This window comes from Sylvia atricapilla, chromosome 13, assembly GCF_009819655.1.
Source record: "Sylvia atricapilla isolate bSylAtr1 chromosome 13, bSylAtr1.pri, whole genome shotgun sequence".
Lineage (NCBI taxonomy): Eukaryota > Metazoa > Chordata > Aves > Passeriformes > Sylviidae > Sylvia > Sylvia atricapilla.
In genome coordinates this window covers 9,465,305-9,485,656 of record NC_089152.1, presented here as the reverse complement: position 1 = coordinate 9,485,656, position 20,352 = coordinate 9,465,305, and the positions used below count along the sequence as shown (strand labels likewise).

The 20,352-nt window shown below is 41.7% G+C and overlaps 2 protein-coding genes across 6 annotated transcripts in view; one reads left to right on the top strand and one right to left on the bottom strand.

Annotated features, from left to right (window-relative positions):
* The window catches only part of SH3GL3 (SH3 domain containing GRB2 like 3, endophilin A3), a 42,902-nt gene extending 38,920 nt beyond the window's left edge, over nucleotides 1–3,982 (top strand). For all 5 annotated transcript variants that reach the window (XM_066328349.1, XM_066328353.1, XM_066328351.1 and 2 more), the window contains one exon: nucleotides 3,185–3,982. In XM_066328349.1, coding sequence (XP_066184446.1) covers nucleotides 3,185–3,390 — 206 coding nt within the window. In that variant the 3' untranslated portion in view covers nucleotides 3,391–3,982. The remainder of the gene's footprint in view (nucleotides 1–3,184) is intronic.
* A 2,327-nt stretch (nucleotides 3,983–6,309) lies between these two features.
* On the bottom strand, nucleotides 6,310–19,729 carry LOC136367012 (lamin-B3-like). The gene is given in 18 exon segments (XM_066328348.1): nucleotides 6,310–6,388; nucleotides 8,210–8,280; nucleotides 8,414–8,515; nucleotides 8,612–8,728; nucleotides 9,561–9,668; nucleotides 10,476–10,701; nucleotides 11,385–11,605; nucleotides 11,728–11,853; nucleotides 12,754–12,924; nucleotides 13,809–13,934; nucleotides 14,674–14,830; nucleotides 18,831–19,204; nucleotides 19,206–19,252; nucleotides 19,255–19,330; nucleotides 19,332–19,404; nucleotides 19,406–19,556; nucleotides 19,559–19,633; nucleotides 19,636–19,729. Coding segments are annotated over 17 exon segments (2,286 nt in total). The 3' UTR covers nucleotides 6,310–6,388; nucleotides 8,210–8,238.
* Between the last annotated feature and the right edge of the window lie 623 nt (nucleotides 19,730–20,352).

The window sequence follows — 20,352 nt, the reverse complement described above, 5'->3', positions numbered from 1 at the left end:
CTATCACGATACAGTTCTGAGCATGGAAATTACTTTTCCCATGTTCCACAATAGTTTTTCAACTATCAGCTTCTTGGAGCTGAAAGAGTATTTTCCTTTTTATGGTCTCTAACATGTGAGGATTATTTACTACTTATGACTCGCACACATTTGCAGGGCTAGATTCGCATAAACTTAATTTTTATGTTGTTGTGAGTTACTTGGCTGCTTCGAGTAAATGCAGATAAAAAAATCTCAAGTTCTAATTCATTGTTATCCTCATTAATGGGCTGCAGCTGTGAGCATCATCTGGCTCATTTTAGAACTCTTTAATTGCTGTATTACATCATGCCTTTCACTCAGTTTGTTTGTCAGGTTTGACTATGATATGAAATATATGGATCTGGCTGCCACATGCTGGAATTTAACATAAGCATCTAAGTGTTTACTCACTTCAGCTATGAGGGAGACTGGGATTAATTATCTTAGCAAGCTTCCAGTTTGTGATTATTAAAATACAGTTTTGCTACTTGATGTGTACAGCATGGTATAGAAGGCAGAGTTAATACAGGTACAGGCAGTAATACCCTCCCTTTGGGGAAGACAAACAAAAAAACCCAAACCATCATTGAATAGCATTTTTGTTTAATCCTGTAACACTCCAGGAGTCACAGACAGCTTCTTGCTTACCCTGATTTTGTGCTGTCCAGATCTGAGTGGTCTGGAAATTAATGACAGTTCTTTTTTGACTGTGACAGGGAAGTAAACTAGGGAAATAAAGGAGGTGCATATGGAGTTGCAAATTAACATAAACCCTGTTGGCAGAAATAGAAGAGTGCAATTTATTTAGCTGAAACCTCTGCAACATTTGTGCAAGTAGACAGCAAAAGGCTGGAGTGGTGCCAGCAGTTCTGTGATGTTAAGCAGTGTGTGTTGCAGACTGTCAGGCAGTGCTGCCCCCTTACCTTTGTCAGAGAAGCTTTGTCTCATTGGATTATACAGTAGCAGCAGCTGCCTGACTCTAATGAAGACTTTGACTGATCCTACAGCCTGGAGTGAAACCGGTTGTGCTGGCTGTGGCCATTATTTAAAAACCTTTCCAGGCTGCCAGACGTTTCTTTGCAGTTCTTCGGAGCTTAAAATGAACCAAATGTGATCCATGTCTGATCAGGTACCTCACTGTCAGAAATTAACTGGCTTGCAGTAACAAATTAGCCCCATTGGAGCAGGTGGTGAAGGCAGGAACTCTGTCAATTATTGCCATCGCTGCCTTCTGCTGTTGACAGTTCTGGAGAGCTGGTACCAGATCTACCTTGGCAAAGGCTGGAAATAACTCAGCTATTTTTAAACACCATCAGTCCATTTTTGGTTTTAAACATGATAAGTCTTTTTTTGCTGGGCAACTGGATCATCTCTTTTTCTGCTTGGAATCCTTCCTTGACAACCAAGCTTTCACCTGTACCAGTGTATTAGAGTAGCTCTAATTTAGTTGGTTCTTGTAGGACTTTATCACTACACTGAGCCTTCCACAGGGAGAGGATGAGTCTGACATTGTGACAGTGCTGCTCTGGGAAGGTTTGCTTAGTCTCTATGGGCACTTCTCTTCCATTGTTATAAATAAAAGCTCTCTTCTGTTGCTATCAAGGGTAAAATATACCCACGAAAGAGAAAAGCAGTTCCTGCTTTCCAGTTTTAACACCAGATACTTCCCCCCAATAGTATTATTGTCAGTTAAAAAGATGCTTTCACCTGTCTGTTCTCACTGGGTGATGACCACTGGTTCTTAGCCGGTTTCTTTTAGAGGCTTCTCCTAACTCCTTTATCTAGAAAGTGCTTGAGCAGTTACTTTTTTAAAAATTTCCTATGCGTTACCATGATTAACAGATTAAAATGCATTTTTCCATTTTAGCTGTTATATTTGTATTGCATTACCAATTGCATGCAGGTTTACCCAGTAAAAAATGATAGCTGGGAGAGTCAAGACTGGAATATTTGAGTATTGCTGCAATGTTCCAAATAAGAATACTTACCCTAATTTAAAGTAAGTACTAGTGTTCTAGGGGTGTCATGCTATATATAAGGTGTGGTACTCCTCTTTACAAGGCAGCAGCATTAAGTCTTTTCTCTTGTTCTTCATTTATAAATGTATTTCAAATTACCAGACTTTTACTTGGATACATTACATCTGTTGTTAAAAAAATCTGTTATGGCTGAACTACAGTTGAACCATGGGCTAGTCCTTGACCACAGAATTGAGCTTTACAATTTGAACATAAATGAGTCTAATAAAATATATCGTAATTATTCGTAAATATTAATGTTACATTTAGATTGGTACCATAAATCCAAGGTAATTAATACTCTTCCATGAGAATTTATTTTAAAAAGGTATTTACTGCATTAACAAGGTTAACTTTTTTTTAATGTTTAAGGTGATTTAGAATTAAGATCTTTTTAGGATAAACAATGGAAATCACAAGAACAGCCAGATACTGCATTAGAAAACTGTTTTAATCCCTAAAATAATTTGACAGGCACCTTTGTCCTACTGTAGCCTTTGCCTTAGTTCAGATGGAGGATGTGTAAAATAAAGGACTGGAGCATACAAGCTCAGGGAGCAGTAACCCAGAACTATCACTGCTCAGGTGAGGGTGGGAGCCTCACTCCTGCCAAGGCACATGTGGTATGAAAATCCAGGTGTCTGTCTGAGGCTGCAGGGCTGTGTTTGTAGGACAGACCAGGAGCCCCTGCCCTGCGGTGGGTGTTCCCACAGGATCAGGGTACTGCAGGGCCATTTGTTGAAAAGATTCCTTGTCATTTCCCCTGTTGACTCTTCTGCTTCCTCAACCCCCTGCCCTTCCGATTCCTCTGGCAGCTGCTCCACAGAGAGCAGCACATGGGTTTTGACAACTGATTACTCCAACCCTCAGCTGGAAATAAACATCCTTTTGAGAGGGAAGGCAACTAGGAATGAAGGAGGAGTAGCATCTGAACTTAAGGGACAAACAATTATGCTTGAAATTTATTATTATTATTCTTGTACTTTATATGTAGAGGCACCAGATGTTAATGAATAAAAGCAATGGAAAAGCTGTTGCTGTCGGCATGACAGCAGGATTACATTTTTGACCCCTCATTTTGTGCTTAGTGGCTGGTGAGATGCTGTGAAGCTCAATTAATGTTGTTTTTTCTGTCACCGGGGCAGGTTCTTCAGTGCACATGGATCAGCCTTGCTGCCAGGCTCTCTATGACTTTGAGCCAGAAAATGAAGGCGAGCTTGGGTTTAAGGAAGGGGACATCATAACTTTGACCAATCAGATTGATGAGAATTGGTATGAGGGGATGTTAAATGGAGAGTCTGGCTTTTTCCCCATTAATTATGTTGAAGTGATAGTTCCCTTGCCTCAGTGATTGTGTCATTCGAGCTGTGAACATGATTTCATGACTGAAATGGATTCACAAATGTTCTGTCAGTGTGGCATTCTGTGAAAGCCTTGCTATTTGACTGACTTACTGACTTTTGTATGCGTCTTTTTAAAATGTATTTATTTTATATTCAAGAAAAATTCACCTTCCCTGATTTGTCAACCTGCAAAAAAACCCATACCCAGTTTTTTTGCTTTGTGCCTTGAAGATCACTGTATAAAGTGTTTACTGGTAGCTCACTGTTGCTCCAAAAATGCATTTCCTTGCTATTATTGTATGTGGATTATTTTTTATCTTTGACTGCAATGATTTTACTATTGAAAACCATTTAAAAAAATACTGTTAGTGAAGCTAACTGTAACCAGTTCCTAAGTTACTGATGTCATGGAGCTGTTTTCATCTATCACACCGTAATTTATTGTGAACAAGTTAATTCATCTTTTGCATTGTATGTTGACAAAAGGCAAAGTGGTTGTTGTCAATATTAAGATGATGTTGTACTAAGTACAAGTTCTCAGCATTGAAAATTGGTATAATTTACTGATCAAACTGAATAAATATTTCTGTGGGATAAGAACAGTGGTTGCTGCTTCTGTACTGATGGTTCTGGCACTTGTTTGAGCAGGAGGCCACTTTTTCTGAATAGATCAGCTTTCAGTGACAAAAACAAAAACAATGCCAAGTTAAAAAATACATGAGTAAAGAAAGCATTCATTTTATGACACCTCTTCTCAGCAATTTTAATAATTTTGCTACTTTATTGTTTGGGATTTATGTCTGTTAACATCTTTTTCTAGCAGAAGGAAACGAGAGAAATTCCTTGGAACTATGTACAAACTGCTCCTAGTTCCACATGGTTTTTATAGAACTCTATGGAGAGAAAGGGGATGACTAGCACTGGTGCCTACAGCACACAAATGAGAAGTCAATACATTTCTCTTTCTTATATTTAGTTGAAAGGGATGGAAAGGAGGAGAAAGAGAAGAATAAGTAGTGATGGAAAGACATGTAATAACTAAAAATATACCAGAAAAGCCTCAAAATAAAGGAAGAATTCTGGTGTCAGAAGTACTTACCCAAATGAAGCTAGGAAAACAAAGTGATTCTGTTTACCATCTCTTGCTTTGCCTAGTAATGTAGTAGTGACCAAACAAAGTGAGCAGCCCTAGGAACATGTAGTCTTTTGCCAATTGCTCTCAGTCCAAGACAAATTGATGAGAAGAGAGCTGAATTCTTTATGGGCAAGCTGTCTACTGGATTCCTCTTAAGCTCATAGCAGTTCAGCTCTAGGTGAAGCAAGGGGTAAATATAAACAGGAGAGCAGAGTGCATTGCTGAAGGTTTCTTCACTCTGCAGTCCCTAAAATCACCAGTTTCATTACTTCAAAGTCTTTTGAACCACGCAACAGAAATCATTGAACAGACAGATCTTTATTATTTAATCTGCAAATATTTAAATCCAAGACTGCTTTTATATACATGAAAAATTTCTTTAATAGTTAAAAAAAGTTTTAAGAAATGAAGATAAATACAGCAAAGTTAGAGCAGCAGCTATTTCTATTGTTTGAGGTGGAACAAGTCTTAGGCCAGCATCTACTCTTAATGTCTCAAAATTAGAATTTTTAAATAATTTTAGAGTTTAAGCTAGCATAAAGAAAACCTCACCTTAACACCTGCCTCCTAACACAAAGCAGGTCTTGAATTTGGAACTGAACACTTTGGCAAGTTAAAAGACAGTCAAAACACTATTCTAGCATTGAGAAAAATCTGCAGGCTCAGCTGCTCCCCTCCTGCTCTCAGGTGGAAGTTTATTTCATGTGGCTCAAATCCCTTCCTTTCCCCCAGGAAAGGGGAAGCAGGGGAGCAGTTGGGTGGAGAGACAGAGTGACTGCAGTGCCCCCGAGGCTGACTGTTCCCTCCTGAGGGTTACAGGACAGGCTTCCCATGGAGCACAGAGTGCCAGGGAGCTGCACACTGGCCCAGAACCAGTTCTCCCCCAGCTGTCCCATTAAGACACCCAGAGCTGCAGCCTGCATGAAAATTTAGCACATAAGGGTTCCAAGAGCAAAGAATTTAGTGAAACATCACAGTTGGGGCTTTCTAATTTTGATTTTTGACTAGCATGTTTTTCTCTCTAGCCCCTCAGAAAGCTGTTGGGAATCAATGCCAGCAGCACTGGTCACAATACCTGCTCTGTCAGAATGAGATGCTTTTTCACATTTCCAGGATCCATTTTTCCAAGTTAAGGCTGGCACAGCTCTGCTGTGATACAGTGTATCTAGGAATATACAATACTGAAACAGGAACTTCAGCTGCTAGACTACAGAAACAGTACATTTAACAACAGGCAGGAATATTTTTTACAACTTGCTTTTAATTCTGAAGTGTTTCACTCTAGGAAGTGATCCAGACCAGTTTTACATATTTCTGCATCAGGATCTGAGCAGGAAACATTTCAGACACTCATCACTCTTCTGGACAGTGTTTTACTTCAGACTTGCTCAAGGTACAAAGGTGTGATCGGTCCCATGTTTCCCACTCAGCCTGGAAAGACAAATTACCTTTGGAGAACACCATATCAGTATATTGAAAAAGCTGAAGCAGCCTCATGTTCATTGTCAAGTATTTAACATCCTTTAAGGGCATATGTTTAGAAGCTTTGTAAACTCTGTCTCCTCCTCTGTTTCAGCAGGTCACAGAAACCAGATCCTTGTGTAAAAGGAAAAAGAACTTCCAATGGAGCTTGTATTCTACTACTCTTTGTATTAGGGAATCCAAGGCCAGGGTCCAGGATCAGAAGGTAGGAAATTCCATCATGTTATGGACAATGCTTCTCACAAAGACATCAGATGGAATATGTGAATTCCAAATTCCAGATATTACAGAAGACATCAACAAACACACAGTCTATGTCACTGGGACTGAGAGGTGTTTTAAGATGATTGTCCACATTACATGGCAGAACAGCTGGGATCTTCATTTTGCTGCAGAGAGAAAACATGAAAACATTAGACTAGTTAACATGTGTACAAACTTAATATTTCTTGCTGGTTACCCTCTTGATTCTCATATAGGCAGGTAAACTTTTTAGCACTTTGTAGGTTTAATTACTTATTAATAAAGCAAAGCAGATTTTCAAGAGGCAGCACATGAACTGTACTACACAAGTCTTTAAGTCCATGCAATACATAAGCTTGGGCCTTCCTTAAGGAGAGGCTGTCAGACTGCCCATCACTACCTCACTTCCCAAGCATCAGAACCTAAGTGGCATGCAGATGCATGCTGCCCTCATTAGGATGGTAAAAGCAGAAGCAAAACTTGAAAAGGCTGCCTTCCTTTAAAGCACAGCATGCATTCTTCCTGTTATTTTACTGCATGCAACAAATTAACTTATGTTTACTAAGCAGCCATGTCAGTACTACCAAGGCAGCAGAAGCATATAGGTACTAATGTCAAAAGTTTAACAGGAATTCAGCAAACAGGAATGACATTAAAATTTGATTGGAAATATTAGAATTGATTCTTACCATAAACGGCACACAACTGTATTGTAAAGTTGCTGATAAAACAGATTAGAAGTGTAAGGAAAAAAGTTACTTTTGCTTTCCATCACTGTTTATTAAACAAGTCATATAAGTGAACTCAAAAAATGCCTTTTGAAATAAAAAGAAGCCACCCTTGAGGCTCTACTCTGAGTATGAGAAGAAGCTCATATCACTAAGAGCCCAGAGGGCAGAACAGCATTATAGATCTTCTCAACAGCCTATTTAATGGGGTCTCACCATCCTTCCGTGAGACTGAAAACATTACAAGAATGTGCATGCAAGTCAGGAGACTGATAAAGATCCTTTAAGCCACATGGTATTGTGGTAACAGATTTACCCCAATTTTCTGCTTGAAGGACAAAAGAACCCCACCAAACCAAGAAGAAGAAGCCAGCAGGCAGTAACTGCCTGTTTAGGTATATTTTTTTCAGAAAGACAGTACTAAGGTACATTTAAGTTACAGATCATGAAAATACCTAGGAAATGGTAGTGGGAGCTTTAACCTAATGCAGTAAGATGTGACTCCTCTTTGTAACCATGTAAGATCTGTTTTAGGAAGAGCTGTGGTAGCTTAACATTTGTCAGCAGAGTTTTTAGCTAAGCATCCCCTTGCTCTCAGGCGTTTGTACCATAGTACTGTTTCAGGTCAAGATGCAAACCAACTTGAATCAAGTACATTCTGTAATTGTTTGGTTAGGACCAACATAAAGCCCTCATATTAGTTGGTTTAGACTATTTCAGCAATTAAAGATAGCTAATAGTATATCAAAGCATAGTAGGAGCATCCAAAATGCATCAGTTCAGACTTGTATTATGGTCAGTCAAAAGGCATTTGAAGGGGCTGGATAGTCTTGCACAGGATATTATAACACCTTGCAAATTTGTAGCTAAAAGTTTGCAAGTATATTGACCTTAAGTTCACACTGAAATCACCTTAAAAGCAAGCCAGGGACACTGGAGTGGAAAGTCACTTCATCCCACAGAAGTTGTTAGTGTTTGCGTTCTGTTCTTGGTAATAGCTTTAATTTACAGTCAGATATTTAGATGAAACAGACATTAAAGGTTGTATTTTCAGTGTGTCAGTAATAAGATATCAAATAATTAATGCTACTGTTTGATCATACTCAGAATAAGCAAAATTTCAGCTGCATTTCTGATGCCAAGCCATGCAAGCTACATCCTACGTGGGACAAGAGACTGCAGCACTACTGATGAAGCAAGTTTTCTATGAGGTGACAAGCATGAGTCTCACCATCTCACCTGCTTAAGGATGCTCACAGGAACCACTATCATGAAACCAAACAACATTTCTTTTTTCTTCTTCTTTTGGTCTGACATCAAGAAAAACATGAAGAGTTGCGGGATATGAAGAGTACTTGAAGCAGTATTTTCATTTAGTAAGGACCAGAAATGGCCATTGAATGACTCTGCTGACAGCATATATTTAAACTTCAGGCAGCTTACCTGAGATGCAAACTCTGCTTCACTTCCAGTTATTTCTTCATAATCATCATCTTGCTCACTTTCTTCTCTAGGTACAAGCGTTATCTTCCTCTCTGCAAGTTCCTGGAATACAATTGAATTGCCACTAAGACCCCTCAGGAATTACACACAAACAAGTTTAGCATTAGGACAGTAGAAGTGTTTTATTATTTCACTTACCTCACCATCATCTGTAATGAGTGTAACACCAATATTATCCCCAGTTCCCCAAGACTTCTGAGACTTCCAGATCAGATCACTAGGACCTGGGCTTACACCAGCAGCTGCGCCCCAGATCTGAAACAGATTTACAGTGAGCTTCTGAAGAATCTTTTTCTGTAGTTAGATTACAATTCAGTGTAACACTATTAAGTATTTTAATACCAAAGGCATCCAGTAGGAGAAACTGAACCGCTGCAATCCCTGGCAAGTTAGTTCTCTTCAGGACTACCAAGAATGGTGGTAAAGTTTTTCTAGCTGAAGACACTGCAGAAAAGACTGTTAACTCCTGTCCAATGTAGAGGTAGCCCTGGTTGGCCATACAGAACATTTGAGTCACAGAGCCAACCCACAGTCACAGACATGCTCAGGGCAGCAACTTGTGTGTGCAAGAGCCTCTCACCTGGTCACTCACAGTTCTGTTGAGCAAACTCCTCCACAGTTTGGAGCAGCAAGTGTAGAGTTCAGCTCTTTGATCACCATCTACATGTACTTAGAGTATGATTTTAGAGCTAGTATTTCACTTAGTACTACAAGTCATGAACTTAGCATTGCTAACCTGGAGTAGACTAAAGATTTTAGCAAGAGTGAGTCTCAACTTTTACCAAGTCACAGGAGTATGGAAAACCCTAAGAAAAAACTAGAATACAATGATTCTGTTTATAATTAGAGCACACTCCAGTCTGAGATGATCCAAGTTCAGTCCAAGCTTTTGAGGAAAATGTACTTAGTATTTCAGATCAGGTTGCTTCAAGGATTTCCCCCTTACCTCTCTCCACATAAAGTGAGATTTAGTTCTTTAGACACTTGGAGTATCTGTTTAGTTTTTCCTTATTACAGAAATCTCCACTAACATCTAACATAACATAAGAACAGAGCTCTGAGGAAGTTTTACAAACAAAATACCTACTCTAACTTCTTGTCCTGCTTGAAGAGTGAACAGTGAAGGAAACTTGTAAGTAACATCTGCCACACTTTCAATACGTCGTCTCAACACCCAGCCATGTAGAGGTTGATCCTGTGGGACAAGGAATTTCTCTCAGCATCACAGACCAACACCATATAATTCAAACACAAGGTTCTTTCTAGACTCATGGGCCAGTTTTAATCCCACTCATGTACCATACAAGTATCTGACAATTTTGAAGGAGCAGCCACATTTCCATTAAAACTTCCTTATGTTTTCTCCCTATACTTTAGGATTAATCTTAGTGAAGTAAAGCCACACTTATTCTTACCTTCCATCAACAGTAGGGTCATGATACTCTTTACCAGGGAGATTTTGATAAATGAAGTTTGCCATGGCCACCTACCAACTATATATATAAAAAACCTGAAACACTTTAAAAATTGACAGGTCATTCTATATTTCAGGTTGAAATGGCTAAACTACAAGCCATGTTTTGAAATCCTGATAATGAATTTTAATAGTTCTAGATATGCAAACTAAACTAGTGGAAGAATTAGCTAATTGACCAGATAAATCCTCTCCATAGATTGATATCACCAACTCTATTCAATCTTTTAGCTGTTCTAAGTATTTTCAACTAATGCAAAGCCATCTGTATCCAATTTACTAGAGCCCCCTGTTTAGTTCATCAAGGGTGAGTAGTACTTCTGGTAGTGCTAGCCTGAATCTGATGAACAGGTGAAGGTGTTTGATGTCTGCACAGTAGAACCCCCTGCACCTCCACCCAAAAGCACCTCCCAGACAGCCCTGGGAACAGAGCACCTGCAGTACTAAAGTTCAGTCTCTAGTCTGTCACTAAGCTAAGCCATCCCTGAGCAGTCACACATTGCAATGCAGAATTGCAAATGGAAGTACCTCATCAGAGCGGTTTTTAAGCCTGACAAATTTCCCGTCTGCATCAATCTCTTCAATAGATATATTTCCAGTAGCTGAAACGTGCTGAATAGTCTTAAATGCAGCACTGTGCTCCCTCTTTTTGGTTTCTCTGATTTTCCTTTTCTTCCCATGCAGGAATCGTCGCCCCTGACTTGCTGCTTGAGTTGCTGTGCTGTGTGAAGCTGGACTAGGTGACAGCTTTAGCCTAGAAGAGAGTCAGATAACACTCACTTAAGTATCTGATGTGCTTTGTTTCTTCTCATGCCTGCCCTCCCACAACATCCAGGCCTAAAACCTTCCTACAGCCAAGCCTTCCATGGGGTCTTGAATACAAAATTTTACTTTTATGGCAAGAGTAGCTAGGCGGTTTGTTAAGTTTGGAAGACAGCCCCAGAGTTCAGAGCAAGCTTACATTAATAAGAGAAGATTCACAACTGTAATAAATATTCCTTTAAAGTCTCAACAATCTTCAGTGAAAATAATTTAAGTTTCTGATCCTTCTTAGCATGTACTGAGAGTTCATGTTCTCACCATGCATGCAAGATACCACATCTGCATAGACGAGTTGAGCCAAGTTCTCAGCTTCATTCATGGAACTTGATTGCTCTTTCAGATGTAACACAAAACTTTGAGAGAGTTGAGGAATCCTTAATGGACCTTTCAATTTTACCAGCTGGATTTATGAAGTTACTTCGCCTTACTGTCCCACATGGTAGATGTGGGATATAAATACAATTTACAGAAGATGATGCTTCAGTAATTCAATTACTATATTAATGACATGCTTAATGTTTGTTTCTTGTACCCCCACATTCTGAAGGATAAAGAGTTAGCATAGAGATGTTCAATGAAGCAAGTTCTCATAATGAAGATCTTGTCATAGCCTACCTCTGTTCCTCTCCTTCCAACATCTTTCTGTATGCATTTATTTCCAAGTCTAAAGCCAGTTTCACATCTAAGAGGTGCTCATACTCTTCCAGCTGTGTCTGTGCCTTCCTCTGAGCTTTTGCCATTTCTTCCTCCTTTTCAGCCATACGCCTTCGATGGAGATCACGATCATAATCCAGCAAATTCTGTAGCTCCTTTACTCTGCTCTCCAAAGCAACATTCTAAAATTAAGGGGGGGGGGAATAAAAATCAAACCATAAGTGAAGATTAGAGAGAAGAGGCCAATATTTTCAATTGAGAGTAAATGAAAATAATTATAAGGTTATACAAATAAAGACAGAACCTGGGTTTGATACTGATTAACTTGAGATACCAGAGTATCAACTCTCTTCTGTGTTTCCATCAGCTCCTCCCGAGCAGCATTGGCAAACTCACTGTGTCTTGCTGCAGCTAGCTGGGCATTCTCCATCTGTGGATAAGTCACCGTTAGTCCTGAGTTGCACATTAGCATGTATTATAAATAAGGAAGGAAAACCAAATAATTTTCACCTGTTACACCTGAAAATAGTTATCTTTTACTGAAGTGTGCAGATACCAATAAAGTCCAGGTCAGAAAGTTCTGTATTGCTTTCCAGGGAGGTTTACACAAGTTTGACATCTAGGTCAGAACATAATCAGGTAGCAAAAATCTCTGGATTGGGATATTTTAGTAATGTATGAGGACTTTGTATAGATATTACTTAAATTGATTCTCCAGAAGACCAATGGAGATATGTTTGGAAGCTGCTTGTCAAAGCATAGAGCTGCAGGATATTGGGTGTACAAATCAAACTATTATCATTCTTCTCCGAAAAGTCTGTAATTACAGAGTTCATGCATATTTACAAGCAGCACTAAATTGCTCTACAAATACCTCAATCTTGAGATGTCCCAAGAAAGGGTAAAGTACTCATTCAAGAGGTACTTACAGAATTTTCAGAGGAAATAGAAACACAGGCATCCAAAAGAATTCCCCGAGTTGGCATGCAAGTTGATGTGTAGGAAAAGTTAGGTTTTATTCAAGACTGAAATTGCTTAATACAGACATAACATTGGTCCTAAATCTGTCAGAAGTCTGAAATATGATCAACTTCGCCTAATCACTCCCTGTGATTAGGAGATTATGCTTGAACCAGTTTTGTTTGGGATCAAATGTTTGCAGAAATCCTACTGTCAAGTTTGACACTGCTTTGAAATTCCATAACAACTCATGCCAAGAAGCTCTGCAGTGAATGCAGGAGCTCCATCCATCAGCTGTCTATGCCACTGTGACCTTAATTATGTGCAGAGAACTTTAATCTTGTTTTACTGTCATCTCTTACAAACTCACCTTTGCACGGAATGTTCGCTCCATCTCCTCTTTGTAACCTTGAATTTGTTCTTCACGTCGATTTCTGAGCCCCTGCAGAAGATCTGAGAGCTTACTCTCAAATTCTCTTTGACGGCCAGATACTACTTCTGCTATCCTGCTCTCATGGACTCTTTTTGTCTCCTTGAGCTCCTAGGAGAAGAAATTTCTCAGAGAAAAAACAAGCCAATACAGTTTGAAGCTGGATTTGGTGTACCAGCTTCACAAGTCCTTCCCTGTTGAAAGAGATTTATCATTGAGTACACAGTAAATCACCTTTATGCATATCATAGTCATCCATTAAGTCGGGCACATCTACCTTACTGCCTCACTATTGTTTTTCCACCTCACTGCGACCATTGCTTAAGCTAAAAAATGTAGTAAATATTTAATTTGTAAGACTAATTCTTTGACCTAGATAGATTCAGTTCATTTTTTTAACTTGGAACACATGCATATACAGTTTAGTTTCTTTAAGCATTGTTACTTCACTTATTTTATTCAAAAAGTAATAGCAGTTGGTAAGAAAAATCAGAATTCTCTATCAAACTGTACACTTTGAGATTCCTGCCAGTGAGAAGGAAGTTGGTTCACATTCATATGTAGACTACTTATTTAGTTATGTGTACTGAGTTCTCGCACAAAGACACCTCTGAGAAGTGTCAAGAAGTTGGGAACACAAGTTGCTAAACTTCTTCACTTACTTTAGGCTTCGAGTAAACATCTGGAATCATTTAACAGTAACTAATATATTCACTATCACTTACACAAAGTAATATGTTGAGATTTCAGTTATATCTTATAAGAGCAGCCTAAGAAATTTGTCATACCCCTGATACCTATTGGTACTATCCCAGTTAACATGAGGTTGTGTACTTTCTTGAGCCTTCCTACTTAGGTGGATGTTATGAGGTGATGGGCTCCCATAGGTTGCTAGTTACCTTTTTAGAGATAAAAGCAATGTTAAGATGGGCTTTTAGTGCATCCAGGGATCAGGGACACCTAAAAAGATGCCTTGTTAATAACCTAAAACGTACATCTTCATGAAGGCGCTTCTGGAACGTCATTTCTTCCTGCAAAGTTTTCATATGGTTTTCTAGGTCCACCCTCCTCAGCATTTCACTGTGGAGATGCTTTTTAGTATCCTCCAGTGACATATTCAGCTAGAAAAGACAGACAACAGGGTTATCAAAATTAAGAGGCATTTTTTTCAAATTAGGCAGCCAATTTGTTACAGGTCATTCAGCCTAATTACCACAGCAATCAAAATGCACTGGTTGAGTGAAGTGGGTTACTCTGTGTAAATGCTTATGTCAGTGGGATCCACATATCAGCAACAGATAGAATCCTATTTAATTGTTATGCAGACCAGATTTCCCACAAGGCAAATATAGAACAGCCCTTAATCCCACCAGCTAAATTTGACTCCTCAAAGTAGACTTCTGATGAATCAATTGTACTTTTCATATATATTCCTCCCCTTTAAAACTGTACTTATTCCAAACTTCTTCCTAACTTCTAATATAGCTTTTTTGACACTTAATCTTCCAAATTCAGCCTATGTTGACAAACTAATAAACATTTTCAGTGTTATACACTTCCCTGATGTGTTAGAGAATGCTACAGGGGCTACAGCAGTACATTTCATCTTGCTTTGACTTTAGAACAAGAAACATTACATCCCATGGTCACAGAATTAAAGGTACATACAACAGGTGGAAGTTTTAAGGAAACCATCAGTAGTATTTGCTGTCAGCAAACCTGTGGAAATCCTTTTGTCTACCTGTCACTGCCATAGTTACCAGGCCTTCTCTGCTTTTAAATATCAGTAACTAACTGAGGAAAATCAAGCACAAACTGCAGGAGTAAAAGCGAAGTTTAGATTCCAATAGCAAGCCTTACACTGAGCACTTGATCTTTTAATTCACGGAGCTCATTCTCCAAAGTCCGGTTCTCATTCAGGGCTGTTGCCAAAGCAGCTTCCTTCGCATTTAGCTGGGCATCGAGGTCTCGCAAACGAGCCTGGGCCACGTTTAAATCACTTTCTCTTTTGGAATTCCTGCAAGGGAGAGTTTTACACTGTTAAGTGCAGCTAATGAGGGCAAGTTTGTTCTCAATGTGTTTCCCTTCAGAGGGGTCCGTGGCTAAACACAGGAGAGGCTTGTCAGGCTCACGGTGAGAGCGCAAAACAAACCAGACAGGGCGCTCCGACAAGCATCATTTATTCTACCAGAGAGATTCCTGACCCATTTTCCAGCTCGTTCAGTGCGCAGCCCACACGGAAGCCAGCTATTTTCCACGGCATTCCCAACGGGAGAGGGAAGGGACGGCACAGGCCCCCGGCTGCACGGGGAGAGCTGGGCAGGCTCAGAGACCGGGCGCGGACAATCCTTCAGGGCCACCCCCGCGGCAAAGGCGGCCCCAGCCCCGCGGGAAGCGCCTCAGGACAGCCGGGCCCCGCAGCCCCCGGCCGTGAGGGCGGCCGGGCCCCGGCGGGGCGGAGCGCGGCTGAGGCTGCCGGCCGTGCCGCTCCTCCTGCCGCGCCCCGGGATGTCCTGCCCGCAGCACACAGCGAGCTTTGTCCCTCGGAGGCCACACACCAGCCCGGGGAGCTGCGGCTGCCGCAGCCCCTCAGGCACCGCCGCCAGCGGCTCCTCCCTCACACCGCAGTGCGGGTACAGCGTGAGGGGAGCCCGGCTTTCCGAGACGAGACCAGCCCCAGAGCAATACCCAGCCAGTGGAACCGCAGGTACCACCCGGATGGCAAACACTCCTCACTGCCCTTGGCACCACAGTGGGGAAGGACACTGTGATAATTCCCCAGACGGCTCCAACTTTTAAAATCCTTGCAACTGCCTGCCCAAAACTCCTATTTGAGATTACAAAGAGTAAAGGAAGGCCTCAATTTTAATTTTTTTTAAATTTTTTTTTGGCAATATCAGTTCTGCCAAGTGGCAAAGTTGTGTCAACTCATACAATGAGTTTTCCAGTGGATAACTGAGACCAGCTGGCAAGAGTCCAGTAATTCTGCAGGACTGATCAGCTCTAGAAAGCTTCAACTGCAAGGAATGATTGGAAAATACTAAGGGTTGTTTAGTCTAGAGAAGCGAAAAGTGACAAGAGACAGAAGAATTTTTAAATATGTGAAGAACCACTGCACAGAGTTAGGGAATCTGTTTTCCATGTCTATTATGGAAAAGACAGGAAGCTCCAGGCTTAAATTGCAGGGATGAATACACGGGTTAGATGTTAGGGAGAGGAAACGGACAGTTCACCACTGAAACACACTGCCTGGGGGGGATATTCTGGAATCTCCATCATCTGGAATTTAAAACAAGGGTTACACAAAATCTGCTGGAAGAGATGGCTGGTTCCAGCACAGGCCTGGGGCATGTGGCTGCATCAGGTGCTTGCTCAAGGCCTTTTCCAGCCCTGCTTTTCAGAGGCATTTGTTGACTGTCTTGTGCTAGAAGTTATTTACGCCATACTCAGACTCTAGGAGAAACATAGCCCTACTAACAGTGAAAAACAAGATAATGGGCTGTAGTTTTAGTATCTGAGGTTTCTTTCTTTTCTAGGTATTAGTTATTCACCTTCCTTTTGGGGTCTCTGCTACCACTACCACTACCTATATTAATTATAATATATTAATTAGATATATTAATTATGTCAAAAACACTATGTAATATTGATGGTTTCATCCTACAATAATATGAATTTCATTCTGCAATCAAAGTGTGTGCAAATCTAAAATTCCATTAGTATCTGTTTTAACAGTTCACTTTCCAATGTAAGCATCTGACAGCCAGGCTCAGGTTTCCTGGATTCTTTCCTGAAAAATATTATTTTCAAAGAACCCTGGAGTGAGACATTTCATCTTTAAGAACAACAATTTAACAAGTCTGACTTTGACAAGAGCATTTACTACCCTTTTAATCCAAGTTTGGGGTTCAGAACACCACTTCACAGCCCTATGCAGCAAGCAGTGACAGTTACAGTACTCTGCAACATTCCATATACACCAGCCATTCCAGAGCTAAGTGTGGCCTACAGACTATCAATTACAAGCAAAAACTTTGAGGCACTGCCAATCACATTCCTTGTAAATCAGGATGTCACATAGGCCTGATCTGGAGAATTGAAATAATTTTACCAAAAGCTTTCAGGTATGTTTGAAACGGACTCCAGTTTGTCAAGATCAGGAGGTCAGCAGCACATACAGAATTCAGTCTTACAATGTCAGCTGCTACACTGTGTTTGGCAAGTTCAGGAGCAAAATGCACATCCACACTCTCTGCTGCAGAAAGAAACTGGTCTTGTCTTTCTCTGCTGTGTTACCTCAGTTGCTTTGACCTTCCTGAGGCTCTGAATTCAACCAATATGCTTATCTACAACTCCTCCTCCCCAAACATCTTTGGCGTGCTTCCAGTCACCGTTGTTTAAATAGTGGTTAAAAAACCACTATGCAATCAGTTTATTGTTGTCAAAAACCTTGATGTTTTTTGTCAAAAACCTTGAGTTTCTTAATCAGTGATTAATAAGAGCCAGTAGTTAATAATGTTGGGAAATTACCTGGTGACATTTCTTTCTATAAGAGTTAAACAGCCACCAAGTTATTTAAAGGGTGTATAAATCTAAGGACACGATACCCTCAAAGTTTGTTCCAAGTCATCTGAGACATTTGCTGTTAGGCAGCCCAGATACAACACACATTAATATTGAGACTTCAGTCTAGTCCTTTCAGAACCCAATATGTACCATGTATCATTTCCCATAGGCTGTAAATTTAACCACTGCTAAGACCTAGTTACTGTAAAGGAAAAAACCCAACCCAACTTGCATATCTGCCAAGTCTAAAGCTTTACAAACAAAGCCAGAGTTACACAAACACGAAGAGCAACAGAAAAGTTTTAGAACAGGCATTACCCCTCTCCTCACTGTCCACTCAAGTGGCTGGTTAGATTTATGAAACAGATCTGTGAGCCAAAACCCAGCATGGCAGAGACATGGCCAACAACTATGCAGCTGGAAACAGAAGCTTACAGTTAAAAGTGTGTTTTACTCCCAACTAGAACAGCAATTTGAGTCCTGAGTCTGTGAAGGGGCAATAAAAGAAGCTGGTGCCTTAATTTGCTCTGATACAGGTTTATGACAGGATTCAAGGGGGCTTTGAACATCCAAATTATTACAAGTCTGTAACTAATATAGGGGTACTATGGGGCATTACAGTAACTAGCAGTGCTAGCAGGTTGTATATTTCTATACAGGAAGCTCGTTGGGATTGGACACTTGTTCACACACCTCCTCCTCCTCCAGGAGGATGGGACAGCACTTACATTGCCTTTGTTCAGGCTTGTTGAGCCCAGACAAGATGATGATCCCAGCCTCAGGATACACAGCTTACAAGAAAGTCAAGCTAAAACAGCAGGCAGCTCATCTTAGACTTAAAAGCAGCTGGGAAAACTTCTGAGCAGTACCAACGCGGACCAGGTAAGCTGCACTGCTCCCAGAACTATCTTCTCTCTGTATTCCCCACTGGGCAAAGTCTGAGCTAAACAGAAAAAAAAAAAAAAAAAAAAAAAAAAAAAAAAAAAAAAAAAAAAAAAAAAAAAAGCACTCTGACTCCATATAAACACTCCTTCCATTGCTCCATTATTTTCTAGACACTTGCCAGCATCTTGAGTGTTTGTAAACACAGGTGTGGTGGCAAACCCATGCAGCCCTGCATTCACAGCCCAGAGGGGCACGCAGCACCCCAGGCACCGCAGGAGCCCCATGCCTGTCTCAGGCAGGTGCTGTGACCCCAGAGCATCGCGGATACCCGGTACGCCACCACAGCACACCTTCGGAGCAGGCACCCAGACGTCTCCTAACTCCAGAGGGCAACACCTCCAGGGTTATCACACCCGCATGACCTGGACATGAAACATCACCGCGCACTGCTCCCACAGCCCATGGGCCTGAAGCATCCCCTTCCCCTCACCCTGCAGGAGTCCCAAAGAGGCGGCTCCCCGGGGTGTCCCCGGGCAGGGAGGCCTGCTCCGGGCCGGAGCACCGACCTGACGTGCAGTTGCCGGTGGTCCTCGCCAATCTTGCCCAGCTCCACCTGCAGCGTGGCCCGCTCGATGGCGATGTCATCCAGCGCCCGGCGGGCGTCGGCCAGCTCCGCCTCGTAGTTCAGCCGCAGGCAGCCCAGCTCCCGGTCGCTGCTCTCCTGGTGCTCGCTCAGCCGCTGCTGCAGCGCCGACTTATCGGCCTCCAGCGCCCGCACCCGCTCGATGTAGGCGGCCAGGCGGTCATTGAGCTGCTGCAGCTCCTCCTTCTCCTGCAGCCGGCTCAGCCGCGCCGGGCTGAGCGGGGACTCGGCGGAGCGGCTCCCGCCGGCCGGCGTGGGGGGCAGCGCCGTGGCCATGGCAGCCTCCGCTCCGGGCCCCTCCGCTCCGGGCCCCGCCGCCGCCGGGACCGCCCCGCGCAGGACACCAGCGCCCGCCGCCGCCCCAGTATAAATAGCCTCCAGCTGCCGCCGGCCCGCGCCGAGGGTGGGCAGCTTAAAGGGCTCGGGCTGTGCCCCACGGCCGCCCCGGCCCGGCCGAACCCTGGAGAAAACTAGGTTTTTCCCCCCCTTTCCCATCCCCCCCCCTTTATTTTTTTTTCTGCTTTATTTTTCACATGTGCCTTGCTGCATCTTATCAGTCCCATGATGCTGCCTGGAGAAGGCGGGGAAGGAAAAACCCACCGCAGCCCCGCGTTCTCACAAACGGGTGCGAGGGGTCGGGGCAAACCAAAATCCCAGCTTCAGGAAGATGTATGACAGCTGCAGTGATGCTCGCACTCCAGCATGCTGCTGCGTCAGTGCTCTGCTGTTGTGTCTGGGATTTTTTTGCAAATTGTTCAGCTGATGAAAATAACCGGGTTTATGCTGTTCTCTGTAGGCGTTTTTAGCTTTCCTGTCAGCCATCCCACTTATGTAGTGTTCTGGTTAAAAGCTGATGTGTGAGCAAAAGGAAGAACGGAGGCAGAAAGACAACCTGCATGAAGACAAATGTGTGAAGCAGTCTGTAAAGCCTTACGCTAATTACATTTATAAAAATCACTGTTTAGTAAGAAGGTTGCTTCAGCACTTCTTTAGTAGTGATGTGAACACTGATAATTGTCAGTTTTCTCCACCAGCTAATTTTTAACTTCCATGTTTGAGAGCAGATGCTGTAGGAAACTCATTCAGTTATGGGCATAAAAATTTCAGAACATTAGTATAACTGTAAATTACAGTGTATGTTGTAGCAGCTACAAGAAACGTCAATTAAGATCTTAGCTTAAGCTGTTATTTCCTACACAGAAAAATAAACTTGGCATCCTCTTGGAGTTCTTTAAATGTAAAGATGGATTTTTATGAAGATTATGGGGATAAATTCAAGCTCCTCTTTATAGGTGGACAGGCAGGTAACAAGAGAACAACAACATAGTTTGTCCCAAGAGTATAGTTGGAGAGTTTAGAATTAAGTCATTTATACCTCTGGACACAAAGTTACAGAGTAGATAAGGATACAGATAAAGGTGTGAATCCACAATAAAGTTTTTTTT